A 13,983-nucleotide genomic window follows, 5' to 3' on the forward strand; every position below is an offset into this window, starting at 1 on the left:
TGTTTAAATCCTTAAAATAGTTTTAAGCAAACCCGTTTAAATTACCGATGGAAACATCAATAGTATCGCTGGTGCTCTCCTTCGATGGTTAAAGACTGAACCATCGATAGTATCGATAGTTCTTTCCATCGCTGCAATATCGATCAAGTGTTGCCACCATCGATAGATTCCCAGCTCAACATGCTAGTATTATCAACAAAAAAGATTCGGTCTCAAATGAGACCTCTTAGAATATTCGATGGTAAACTTTCCCATACAAAATTTCCCGATGTTTCATCGATACATCGATGTATTTGATTGAAATCGAAAAATCGATGTCGTCAATGTCGATGTTTCTCCAGTACTAATGTATAGTATGGTTAGTGGCAGCACTGCTTCTTTAATTTGAACAAGTCGATAGTCCACTAATAACACATATCGGTTACATCTCTGTTCTTGTAGTCGTATCACGTATTTATTATCGCCGAACTCTTTTAATTATATACATGTAAAAAAAGCGCAATAAAGTTCACGTCTATCGGAACTAGAAACTTTGTAAGAAAAAATTGAAAAAATCACTTGCCCGAAATTGGTAAAACAATGAATTGTAAATGATATAATTCTATGGGACTAAAGCAAATACAATACAATTTTTCCTGTGTTTGTTTCTCAACACCAGGAGAGTACCAATCCATGCAAATAACTAAAACAAAATTATTTCTGAAAGACGTCAGCTCGCAAAGACGATGACTGAAAAATATACTTCTGAGTTATTGGGTGTTGTTATAGCCCAAATAGCGCAAACTATTGGGTATAACAGAACCCAGAGTGTGCCGCTAGAACTGCTAGAGGACATTTTATTGCGTTTTATCCAAGAACTTGCGCGGGACCTACACAGCCAAGCCGAGCACGGTAAATACCTTCTCTCTAAATATGTACATGCGTACAGTCGGATATGTAATTATATTATCCCATATAGCAAATCGCATTGAGCCAAATTTGAAGGATGCAGTGCTGAGCCTAAAAAATGTTAACATTAATGTACCCGAGCTACTAGATTATATTGGAAATGTGGAGCCAATACCATTCGTTCGCGAAATACCAGCATATCCAGTAAAGAGAAATTCAAACTTGAATTTCCTAAAACCCGGCAGTGTAGAGACTCTCACGAGACCCGTTCACATATTTGAATACCTACCACCGATGTTGCCCACAGAACCAACGCCAACTGTCTCCTGTTCCAACTCTACCTCCTCAATCAGATGGCCAGAGAAATCGGAGCACGAACATCTTCAACTATGTAAACTGGAATCAAATCGAGAGCTTACAACGACGAAGCTAATTCAAGATGTGAAGAACCCCTTTCCTGCTACGGCAACTATCGTCGTTGGTATACCAAAGTTGTCTACTCAAAATTCATCCTCTACTGACAACTTGGACAATGGTCATGCAATACGAGAAATCAGTAGCGTCGTTATGACGACTGGAGGGTTCATATCGCCGGCAATTGAGGGCAAATTACCAGAAGCTTACGTACCAGACATTATTGGTGAGTACACAGACAATTATTAATAAGCAACAATAAAAAGGATTGCCTGTAACAGAGAGAATACGTGTTCTATTGAACGCACTGGTCTCGGAAGCTACAAGAGATCGCTATCTCTTTTGACTTGAAATGTAGTCAATACCGCGAATTGATTAATTTTGTTGAGAAAGAATTTTCATATCACTAAATGGCCACTTTGCAGACTACTTTATAGACCATATATATCGCATGATGAACTTTTTATTAGAATTCTTTATGTAAGTGTCAAATAAGGAAACTAGTCCAGGTGCCCGACTAGGAGATCCCCTGAAAGTCGTTCCTTAAATATAAACATAGCATGTAAGGAACCTTCTAAGAATTGATATTTCAATAATTCTTCGTGTCTTTCTGCTTACACAAGAAAAACACACACACACACATAGGCATGCACGTATAAACACGCATGGACTGCGGTGTGGGCTCACTATTGGAACTTAATTGTTTAATAACTTTTCTTGTCGATGGACTATCTGCAGGGCTTTTAATCGATAACAAAATATGGAGAGTAGTTGTCGATTTCGAGAGAAAAGCTTTTATATCTTTTGAGATCGACGCGTTCATACGTAAGGACAGACGGACAGCTCGTCGCCCTGATCAAGAATATATATATATATATACTCTGTGGGGTCTGCCACGTCTCCTTCTGTCTGTTACATGCTTTTAACCTGATTTCCCATTTTCAATGGGTTCAGGGTATAAAAATGATTCATTAAAAGAAATGTATGCTACATTGCCCAAATCCCCACTTTCACTGCCAGAGCAGGTAGTCAACTAACTACGAAGAATATAATATGTATACAGATGGGTTCTGTCACGACTCTACTTTCTAATTGTAACGCATATCACACCCTAATTTCCCATTTTCAATGGGTCCCGGATATAATAACTTTACTTATCATGTAAAAGTACGCATGGACAATGATCTCCATTCTAGAATCACAATCGCGATATAATTATGTTTGAATGGACAGCTGCTGTTTGTTTGTGAATGTGCTATTTTAGTCGATAATGGTTTTAAGTTACACCTGTGATTATATATATATATATATAATAAAATCATCCATAACATGTATCTATAATAATACTGAAAGATATGCATATTTGTTTTTAGAAAAATTCAAAGGGCTAGACGCACCTTCTATTCCGCATGTGCCTAAATTATTGGAAATGCAAAAGGATGCCACAAATGATGCCGTTGATATTTCACAAATAAAAAAATTTGATTCTCTAGAGCTTTTGCCAGATATTGCAATGATAGAGCAAAAGTCCCCATGTGATGGTCCGACCATATCGAATGAAATTAATAAATGTAATGAGGAAGGAAACTCTGCTGCGACAGGAGCGACAGCGTTTGCAACAGTAGCCCCGAACACGAAACCCAAGAAAAGCAAAAAGAAAAATATATCTACTGGTCAGACGACTAATGATTCAAGTTCTGTCAAAGCTGTGGATAAGGCTCGGCGAAAAGCTTTGAAAATTTTTCAAAAGTTGTCAAAGAATCAAATTGAAGGTGGCAGCAGCGGCAGCAATGTGATTGACCTGAAGAAAATGAAAATCTTAAATCGTGGCATATTATCCGATTTGCCAGATGGTTCAACAGAGCGAGCGCAATTTGAGAAATTGATAAAAAAGCAAACAAAACTAAGGCAGAAGCAAATCAAATACCAAAAGCAACAACAGCTTCAGGAGCAGCCGCTATGTCAATTTCAATCAACTTCCAAGTTAAGTATAGATGCAATCAACACTATGCCAGTGAATCCATTCAATAGCTTAAATCCTGAACCAGTTGAGCAGCCCGTGAGTGAAGTGGGATTTCTTCCTCCTGCTGCCAAAGACAAAGAAGCATATAACATAGCCACAGCGCCCAACATAGCAATTGAATTGATTGACGAAATAAAACTAGCTAACGAACCAGATCGGAATAAATTGAATATTTTCAAGAAGATCTCCAAGCAAAAGGCTAGCAAATTGAATGTTTCTTCGAATGCATATGAAAATGCCAACAATGTAGCATCGCCGTTAATCAATTTGCCATCCGGTACAACTATAACACCAGCACCGCCAGCCCCAAGTGTCAATGAGAACATAACTAATACTAATTTAAATTTGTCATTGGGTAATTTGGCAACATACGATTACTTAGACACCTATCCGCAATTGCCTCCAGCAGCAACCAATTTACCGAATAATGATTTGAATAAACCAAAAAAACGTGGCCGTAAACCAGGAGGCAAAAATCAATGCAGGCCTCAAGGACCCTCATTAAGTCACATGTCGTCCATACCTTCGTCTATACAGATACAAAAGAAAACAAAAGCCGCGAAGCTGAATCCAGTTTATACATATCAAGACGGTACTACAGTGATGCCAACCATGTCCAGTGCTGTCCCCTTACCCTTAACATTTCATATGCCTGTGATGGAGCCCCTGAATCTAAGTCATGTCGATCAATTGAAAAGTAATGTAAATTTTGCGGACAATCAGGGTGAAAACAAGGTGCAAAAAGCTAAAGAAAAAAAGGAGAGAAAAAAATCGAAAACAAAATATCAGGACAGCAATATTATTGACAATACGCGAGAATTGAATAAAAAGATTTGTTTAATGGATTCAGATATGAAAATGTCGAAGGGTTCAACGCTTGTCATAGGGGCGGAATCGGATACAAAGCTAGTTGGAAGTCTTAGCTTTGCAACTAACTCTGGGCCAAAGACAGCAAACAATTTTTCAAGCTCAAACAATGAGCGAAATATAATGCCAATGCTACCCTTATTGCACTTTCCTCCACGACCTGGCCTAATACCAACGGGTCCAGGCTTATTTCCACCGAATTTAACTGGCTTTAACAAGTCGGTTGCCTGCGGCACGGCCTCTAATTTAATTATGCCACATTCGTTTATGAACTTCTCAGCTACAGCTCCGGGTAAGCATGAAACATACTTAGGGTTTAGATAAAGAAATATTCTAATTTTTAATTCACAGATAATAAAGCAAATGCTCTGGGTGGACTAATGCCGCTGTCAGACATTCATATGGAGCGCAGCTATTGCAATGTTGCGCCGCTGGTACCAGACTCTATGAAATTGCCAACTTTGCCAGTTGAAGGCGTTAACCTTAAGTCACCCCATCGAATGCTAAGTAACGAGTTCGCTGATGCAGAAGTAGCTCATAGATCAACTGTCGTTCAAGCTGTTAACGATGACACCACTAACACTAGAAAGGTACAAGCAAAATTATTGTCAACTGCAACAGGCAACGTCGGTGATCCCATCGAGGTATCCGATTCGGACTCAAACGACGGCGAATCCAAGGCTAATAACAGTCTATCACCTCGTCACAAATCGAAATTAAAGCAATCTTCGAGTCTTATGAATCCAAGTATTGAAGCATGTCAACTATATGCGATCAATTCCAATCCCTTGCTGCAACCACAATTCAATAGGCAACCTCATACGGAAACTTTAAAAATGCGTCAAACTGATGAGAACTTATTGTCTGTTGCGCCACCCCCACCACAACCAACGACAGCAACAGCAACAAAAACAGCAGCAGAAGTAGGAGCAGCAGCAACAAAACAAACAACGGCAGCAACGACAACACCATTTAAGATCAATTTCATGGGTAGCGATAAATTTAGCCTTGCTGGTGGCGCAGATCTAATACCCCTGTCGCGGATTGACAGTGGCTTGGCATATTCGTCCTTGACAGTGCCATCAACAAGCCTAGCACTTGGCGCCACTTCTGGTGCACCAACAACCACATCAACTGATGCAATAGCACCAACAACAGCAGCAGCAGCCGAACCACATTTCCTTGGGGCTCTAGGCTATGACGATTTAACGATTACCCCAACCAATAGTATGACAATCAGTGAACTTAAAATTCGAAAGTTACATAAAAAATTTAAAAAGCCGAAAGAGGGAAAGATAAAAAAAAAGAAAGACAAAAAAGACAAAATCCGCAATAAATGTAGGGCAGATGATATGGATGTCTTATCTAGTGAAAAGATAAGAAGCGAAGAGAAAAAATTAAGAAAGGATAAGAAACGAAAAAAACAAGTAAGCCTTCCAAATTGATTTCTCAAACAATTATTTTATATTTATCAAAGGCAAGTAATTATATTCGTTTAAAGATCACTGCCAACCATTTTCGAGACAACTTTTCGATTTCTCAAGAAACATGATCAATAATCAACGAAACTACATAATAAGAATTATCACTTCTAAATTTAATTAAAAAATTATTTAATATATATAATTGTTTTATAGTTGCCAACGGATAGATTACAAATAATGAAAGAGAACCACGAAGCAGGAGGAGGAAAAGGAAGCAGTGATATGAAGCAATCAAAAAATATTACTGTAGGTGCCGTGGGTCTTACAGTAGTTGGAGGAGACGTCGACGCTTTAGCTCCATCGACAGTTGGTCACTCAATACCGATGACCCCAAATTTGATAGCGTCACCTAAGTTAGACCTCTCACCTAACCACGTACCAAAGCTAACACTAAAGCTTAGTGGAAGATCAACACCCTCACAGCCTACAGTCGATGGAGTGGATCATGAACATAATGCGCTAGTAACTAATACGACGGGACACCCTCCTCAGACGGCAAGCACATTGACTAAAAGAGACAATTCGCCAGAGTTGGCTAGATTCTCGCCACTTGTAACCCGAGCTCCGAAACCAAAGCAATGTAGGCAATAGAATTCTAAAATTAAATACTTTTATGAAGCGTAATTCAATAAGTCATCTTGTTTTAGGCGAAACGCAAAATTTGAATTTATCTATGGCCCCATCTGCTTCTGTTTCTACGGTTAGTACCAAAACACAGGCTATTCCACCCATGATGTCGCCGGCGTTGACAATACCACTGATAAGTACCCAGCCGCCAGCTCTATCTGCTCTAACTGGAGCCACAGCAAACAATTGGACTTCAAATGTGGCCACATCAACAATATCAGCTAGTTCGGTTCTATTACCCCAACAATTAATGCAGCCAACCTCATCGTCATCATCGTCGTCATTGTCATTGTCACCTTTAAAGCAGAGCTCAAGACCTAGTGCAGCATTGAATGCAACGAAAGTGTCTGACGGCACGCCCACTCCAACAACGCCACAGAGTGCAGAACTAAGTCGTCCTTCGTCTTATGTTGATGCTGATGGCTATCGTATCTGGATTTGTCCGGCATGTGGAAAAGTTGATGATGGCTCCGCCATGATCGGTTGCGACGGATGCGATGCATGGTATCATTGGTGAGTCTGTGTACTGAAAAATATCTTTTTTACATCATTATCATGCTTGAACATTATAGGATATGCGTGGGCATACTTGTGGCTCCAAACGATAATGAAGATTGGTTTTGTCGCGTTTGCGTATCTAAGAAAAAAGTGAGTGGCTCCGAAAAAAAGAAGAAGCGAAACAAAAAAAAATTAACTTCTTAAATAGCATCAAAAGGAGATTTATAAATGATTAAATATTAGCTAGATATTATGCTTTTAATCTATGTATGTTTATATCCAATTGCAATTGTTAACTTAAACTATTAGTTAATAAACAAGTAAGAAAGCTCTAGTCGAGACTGCTCGACTAGGAGATACCCTGAACCCTCTAATCTGATATTCTAATCATTCTGCACTTCTTTTATGCACACATACATACAGATGCATCCACACGCACGCATAAGCCTGCGCTCTGCTAACTGCGCAGTAAGCAGCGACTGCGCTTGGGCTGCGCTGCAGTGTGGGCAATATTATGAGAATTAATTTGTCGAATAATTTCTTTTGTAAACATATGATCTTAATTTCAGAGTGTAATCATATGGTAAATATGTGTGTACATTCCAAAGCACAAGTCTCTAGTACTTGAAATGCGTTTTTTACAAATTGGGGGAGAAGGGGGCGTGGTATCCAAAATCTGTAAATTACAAAATCTTTGTATCGATTAACTTTATATACAACACAAATTTGAAGACTTCAGGTCCAAAAATGTTCAAGTTAGGCTAAAAAACAAAATCAATTTTTCGATTATTCTCGATAAAAAAGTTATCGGACGATTTATCGAAAAAATAAAGCAAACTCGTACTGCGTATGGTACACACGAGTATGCATGCCAAATTTCAGCTCTCTAGCTCTTATAACTTCTGAGATCGACGCACTCATACGGACGGACGGACGGACAGGGCTATATCGACTCAGCTCGTCACGCTGATCAAGAATATATATACTTTGTGGGGTCTGCCACGCCTCCTTCTGCCCGTTACATACTTTTTCACAAAACCATTATACCCTGATTTCCCATTTTCAATGGGTTCAGGGTATAAAAATGTGCAGCAATACGTCGTCGAATCAAGCAAAATACCTTAGGAGTACTCGACCTGAATTCATCAAGAACTCTGCGCGGATTTCTATTTGTAATACTAATACTGACATTGAAATATGTGCTCTAGCCTCTACTGCTTGATGTAAAATTTAGCCATTATTTGTATACACCATAGCCAATTGAAGGTATTCAGCTGTGTAGAGTATAGTTCTATAGAATTTTTGCAATAATCTATGTAATGTATATAATGCACAAGTTTATAACATATATTATTAGATAGAATAGTTTTCAGTCCAACAAAATATATATATTTCATCTTTCTCAATCGCTGACGTTAATTTAAATTTAATAATATGCGAAAACTGTTGACTAATGGAAGTAACGATATAGTAGAAATTGGAAAGGACATCCATGATTAGCTCTGTATGCAGTAATTTGTTGTTTTTTTTCTTTATAGATTTCGATTTCACAATTAGTAGACATATTTAGTTGTATAGAAAAATTATACACATTTAACTAGGGCTCGAGTTAATCAAAGCATATTAATTCGGATTTAATTACATATTAAATGTAATTTGGATATAATTACATGTTCCAGCTCATTAGATTTGATTTAAACAACAATACGAATATTTCACAGGGTACAAGTGCGAAAAGCTTGCGAAAATATAATATATAATGTATATAAATTTTTAAGCATTAATATACATTAATGCTTAATTAATTAATATACATAGGTTGTCAATTATTTAAAGTTCATATAACTACAGAAACCAATTTACAAAACAATTCTTTTTTTTTTTTTTTTTTTTTTATTTAAAAAAGAAGGCTCCAGTCGAGACTGCTCGACTGGGAGATACCATGAACCCTCTAAGCTGATATTCTACTCATTCTGCACTTCTTTTATGCATATACACGCACGTATATCACTCGCTCTGCTGACTGCGCAGTTAGCAGCGACAGCGCTTGGACTGCGCTGCAGTGTGGGAAATGTTATGAGAATTTATTAGTGAATCCCTTGTAGTAAGACTATCTTTATGAAACTTTCAGAGCTTAATCATATAGTTAAAATGTGTGTACATTCTAAAGCACAAGTCTCTAGTATTTGAAATACGTTTTTTACCAATTGGGGCGAAGGGGGCGTGGTATCCAAAATTTGTAAATTAGAAAATCTTTGTATCCATTAAGTTTATATACAACGCAAATTTCCAAGGTCAAAAAGTGCTCAAATTAGGCTGAAAAACCTAAATCAATTTATCGATTATTCTCTATAAAAACATATCGGGTGAGTTATCGAAAAAATATGATATACTTGTACTGCGTATGATATACACGAGTATGCATGCAAAATTCCACCCCTCTAGCTCTTATATCTTCTGAGATCGGCTTGCTCATACGGACGAACAGGGTTATATCGACTCAGCTCGATCAAGACATATATATACTTTACGCGGTCTGCCTGTTACATACTTTCCCTGATTTTCCATTTTCAATGGGTTCAGGGTATATATATATGATTGACCTCAAACTATTTAAATATGCGCGTATATATAGTATAGAGATATAGATATATTATCTACGTCTCATGCTGCAAAATATATACCAAATACTCTATGGATACGCCAAGTTCATCCCTCAGATTTAATATAGCATTCATTTTGTGCTTATGGTCTAAATACGCCTGTTTAAAAAATGTTAGTTTGCTTTGCCACTGAAACTACAATTTGGCGAGATTCTTTGGTGATTCTTAATATCTGTGTGCGGGGATTCATTTAAAGACGGCGCGCTCGTTGTTGAGGATGATTGTTTGATAGCTCCAACATTTGCTTCGCCTTCAGCTTCTTTAACACAGTTTCGGCCATTTCCATTGTCAGTTGCAGTTGCAGTTGTTGCTGTTGATGTATTGAGAGAGGAATTGCCATCTGCTGATCCGCTGCTATTGCTACTAAGCGCCATTCGCTGCATTTGTCGTATGACTGTTGCAGCATAATATGCTTGCTGTATAAGTAGCACAAGACACAAGTATGAGACATATACATATATAGGGGCAATAGTTCAATTTACCTTCCATCGACTCTTAGCAAAGTTTTTCTTCAGCTGCTCCGAGACTGTGCCATGAATATTCTTGCTGCTAGCCTCATTACCAGATATCCTAGAAGCGAATATTATTCAAAATAAGTATACTAATAGAAATTTAAAATACTCCTGTTGAACTTACCATGGATGTCCCAAAGCTTGCTTGCAAGTATATCGCTTTTCTACATTGACACACATTAAGTTTTTAATAAAGTGCTTGGCTGACTCGCTTATTTCGTCCCAATATGGCGAATCGAATTCAAATTCACCTTGAAAAAAATATATTGTTATAAGTAAAATATTTTTAGAAATACCTATTATGTATTCGATCAAATCCTTGAAAACTGAGCAAATTATCGATGCTTTAGCAGTTGATCTAGGATTTACTGCGCTTTCATGACCATTTGTAATGGATTCAGAATAATTGAGCTTCATAGAAATTAGGAATTGTAGCATGATTTATTACTGAATTCTATTGGTCTTTGTACTGCCGAATTTACGTCTCGCATCGCTCGACAAAGCTAAATATATAATCAAACACACCTTTAAGAATTTGTGCAAATAAATTGGCATCGTTTTCATCATAAAAGGGAGGATATCCGCAAAGTAGTATATAGGATATAACGCCTATGCTCCATACATCAACGGCTTTGCCATAAGGCTTTTGGGCGAGCACCTCTGGTGCCACATAGCCAGGAGTTCCGCAAGCAGTTGCCATAATTCCCGAATCCTCCATTTTTGATAAACCAAAGTCACTTATCATTATTTTACTATCATCTTCTGGACTGTAGTAAAGTAAGTTTTCGGGCTGTATAGCAAAAAAAAAAACATATATATAACAAAATAATAAAAATATAATATGCAATAATATTTTGGATTGTTTACCTTAAGATCTCTGTGTACTACGCCCTGCTCATGCATATAGTCTACAGCCTCTAAGATTTGTCTAATTAAGTGTGATGCATCCTTCTCTGTATATGAGCCCTTCTCTACGATACGATCGAACAACTCTCCACCTGTTACCCTATAGAAATAGTTATTTTTATATATCTTTTTTATTTATATGAATTCATTTGAGAATGTTTTAAGTTCAATATGCATACAGTTCCATGACCAGATACACCTTAGCCTTGTCTTCATATGTCTCAAGTAGCTGCACTATATTCGGGTGGGTGAGTCTGTAAATACAACAAACCAAAAGAAGTAGATAAATAGACTTTTATCACAATAATTCATTGGAATTGAAATATTCATTGTCTTTAGGCTCTTCTGAGGATACTTGAGTTTAGTGCCCTCTAGTAAATTTATGGGGAATTTCGGACAAATTCTATCTAATTTAAGATGTAGTTAAATCTCTTTTGACTTAAAAACGGGATATTTTTAATTGTTTTTTTTTTTTTTTTAGTTTTTGAATTGGGATCAAAACTCACCGCGTTCCATTCGGACTGTTGCCATCAAAATGGTTTGCACTAAACCTACATAGAAAGAAAGCAGATTAAATGAAGAAGAAAAATTTACAAAGTAAAATAATGAGAACATAAGACAAAAAAGGAACACAAATACAGTACAAATTTTGAACACAAATAGAACACTATAGAGTTTTTATAGAGTTTACGTAACTCAAGATAACTAATCTTGAGTAAACTAAACTATCTATTCATAGATAAAAATAAAAAAAATATATATAAGGCTGATCATGCAAACATAATGAAAAATATAATAAATATACAAATAGAGAATAGCAATGGAAATAGAGACCTCTTAATGCCCTCATATATTACTGTATTCGTTTGAAATTTTCTCTGTTTGCGACTCATTTTTGTATTTTTAATGTGTGTGTATGTAAGTAGTTAACAGAGAGGATTTGAAATATATAAAACTTATAAACGTCCTTTATATTCGGACAGTCTTCATTGAATACAGATTTTGTCCGCTTCTATGCTTCTTCCTTTCTTCTTCCCTTCATATCTTTTTACTCTCGATCTTAATTTCTTCTCCTCTAAGCTCCAAGCCTGTTCCCTTTTCCTCTTTTATTTTCCGCCTTCTTTCTTTCTGCTTCTTTCTAATTTGCTATTCTGCTTCCCTTATTTTATTCCTTTTCACATTTTTCTTCTGCTGAAAAGTCGATGTTTTCATAAATGTGAAGGAGCATTATGCAGTCGATTGTGTCCGATTGCTACACTTTAGCTTTCTATATCTATATATATACATATCTCGAGATTAAACTTACCTTCGCAGAACACGTATTTCATTTTCCAAAGATTCCTCTTTTCCTTTCAGTGCCTTTTTATCAATGATTTTAACTGCAAAGTGATCGCCCGGCGTATCTTTGCTTTCCGCTAAGCGTACTTCGGAAAATGCGCCACTACAGTTTGTTTAGTAGAATTTGTTAAGTATGTAAGGACATTAATACATTATTTACTTACGTTCCGAGTAGACCGTGCAGATTGTATTTCTCTTCAATTGAGACCTGTTTGTTTAGTTCCTTCGTGTCCTTCGACTTGGGCCTTTTGCCAGAATCTTTTTTGCCAAACAGTGGCATCACTTCAAATCTTTGTATTAATAAATTAATCAAGAAAATTTACCATCGAATCCTTTCAAAATAATTTTGCAACTATAATAAATGACAAAATAGTAAGTACATACATATACTACTATAATACTGCTTATGATATAATTTCAGTAAAAAATTAGTTTATTTATTTATATATAAATGATTGTACATACATATGTACGTGCGTACGTACATGCAGTCAATAGAGAAACATGCAATTATTTTGAGAAGTCAAAGGTTATTTCCCAACTGATTAGGTTTTAAAAATATTGTTTACACATGTTTACACATGTATGAATACGTTTGTACATGTATGTATAAGTCTAATACAGAATTTATGGATTTTTCTACAAATATTTAGATTAGGTTGAGAAGTTTGTAGATCTCGAAAATCAAATTTATATGCATACATACATACATCAGCTCAAATTTCTTGTTGTATGTGTTTGCACATATATGGGTGTGTGGTTGTTGCGATATTAAAAATAATTTTGGTGAAGTTGTGAATAAACCCCGATCGATTTATTTACGCTGAACTTAAACATGAATATGTGTATGTGTATAGTTATTGACAAATACATATTCATATTTAATTACAAATAAATATATATTCATACAAATTTTATGACCACAATCTGTTAGTAGGTATACAATATTCAAATCGACTTACTGTATTTATATTAATATATTCTTTGCAATTTGCGATTTAAAAATGGTATACACATATTATTTTTATGATTATAGTAATAAATATTTAATTGACCATACTGACGACTTACATATAAAATCACGGCTTAAATTATATACCACAATATTTAAATTCTTTTAATACAACGATTCAAATACAAATATATTACACTTTCCAATTTTATTAACATTAAAGAACTTAAGTGCTCGCAAAAATAATGTAATGTGAATTATATTGATTTTTCAAGTCCGTGCAGATCTTGTTCGGTATATTTTACAAATTATTGTTTGGTCACACTATCATCACGAAGCTTAGAATCAGTGATTTAACTTTTTCAAATCGAATAGAACTGCAAATTTGTTATTTTCCCTAAAAATATTTGAATAAGAAATGAATTAGACGAGCAATGAACGCTCGTTGCTGTTCCTGCAAAGGGAGTACGTACTTAGATGTGGATATTATGCATTTTATTCGATACATTCGGCTGTTATCGAGCAGCGATTAATATACATATTTTTATATCTAATAAAAAGACCGCCAATTCAATTTAATTAAATATCTTTTGTGATGATTTTCCCGATCCGCATTAATAATGCCACTCTTGATTTACAATATATATGGGTATGGGTTGTGAATAAGTAGAATCATAAGAACGTTTATACTAAAAATAAGCGCATTTTATTTTGTAAATTCACTCAACTCTAAAGCAATATATTTCAAAGTCTCGAATAGTAAGCGATAGATAGATTGGGTCGTTTATTGGTGTCGTTGTTTCAATAAAAT

General features: G+C 35.9%; 2 protein-coding genes across 8 annotated transcripts; one reads left to right on the plus strand and one right to left on the minus strand.

The window, feature by feature from the left end:
- The first annotated feature begins 393 nt into the window (after positions 1-393).
- Positions 394-9,175, plus strand: Taf3 (TBP-associated factor 3). 2 transcript variants are annotated; one of them, XM_089472594.1, is made up of 8 exons: positions 394-534; positions 659-891; positions 959-1,528; positions 2,676-4,484; positions 4,544-5,619; positions 5,830-6,256; positions 6,324-6,816; positions 6,876-9,175. In XM_089472594.1, the coding sequence occupies exons 2-8, from the start codon at positions 726-728 to the stop codon at positions 7,003-7,005; spliced, it is 4,671 nt and encodes a 1,556-aa protein (XP_089328720.1). In that variant the 5' UTR covers positions 394-534; positions 659-725; the 3' UTR covers positions 7,006-9,175. The 2 variants fall into 2 exon arrangements, with proteins under 2 accessions (XP_089328720.1, XP_089328719.1); XM_089472593.1 differs by having other exon boundaries at positions 399-571.
- Positions 9,176-9,494: 319 nt separating this feature from the next.
- CaMKI (Calcium/calmodulin-dependent protein kinase I) lies at positions 9,495-13,650 on the minus strand. 6 transcript variants are annotated; one of them, XM_089472636.1, is made up of 11 exons: positions 13,292-13,650; positions 13,183-13,202; positions 12,385-12,510; positions 12,189-12,323; positions 11,389-11,433; positions 11,062-11,136; positions 10,844-10,982; positions 10,502-10,766; positions 10,101-10,227; positions 9,947-10,034; positions 9,495-9,880 (listed from the first exon to the last, which is right to left on the minus strand). In XM_089472636.1, the coding sequence occupies exons 3-11, from the start codon at positions 12,498-12,500 to the stop codon at positions 9,578-9,580; spliced, it is 1,293 nt and encodes a 430-aa protein (XP_089328762.1). In that variant the 5' UTR covers positions 12,501-12,510; positions 13,183-13,202; positions 13,292-13,650; the 3' UTR covers positions 9,495-9,577. The 6 variants fall into 6 exon arrangements, with proteins under 6 accessions (XP_089328762.1, XP_089328760.1, XP_017869110.1 ...); XM_089472634.1 differs by having other exon boundaries at positions 12,385-12,572; positions 13,292-13,649; XM_018013621.2 differs by lacking the exon at positions 13,183-13,202 and having other exon boundaries at positions 13,292-13,649.
- Positions 13,651-13,983: the final 333 nt, after the last annotated feature.

The sequence above is a fragment of the Drosophila arizonae genome, chromosome 6 (assembly GCF_054131065.1).
Source record: "Drosophila arizonae isolate 15081-1271.41 chromosome 6, UAZ_ARI_1.0, whole genome shotgun sequence".
In the NCBI taxonomy this organism is placed as follows: domain Eukaryota; kingdom Metazoa; phylum Arthropoda; class Insecta; order Diptera; family Drosophilidae; genus Drosophila; species Drosophila arizonae.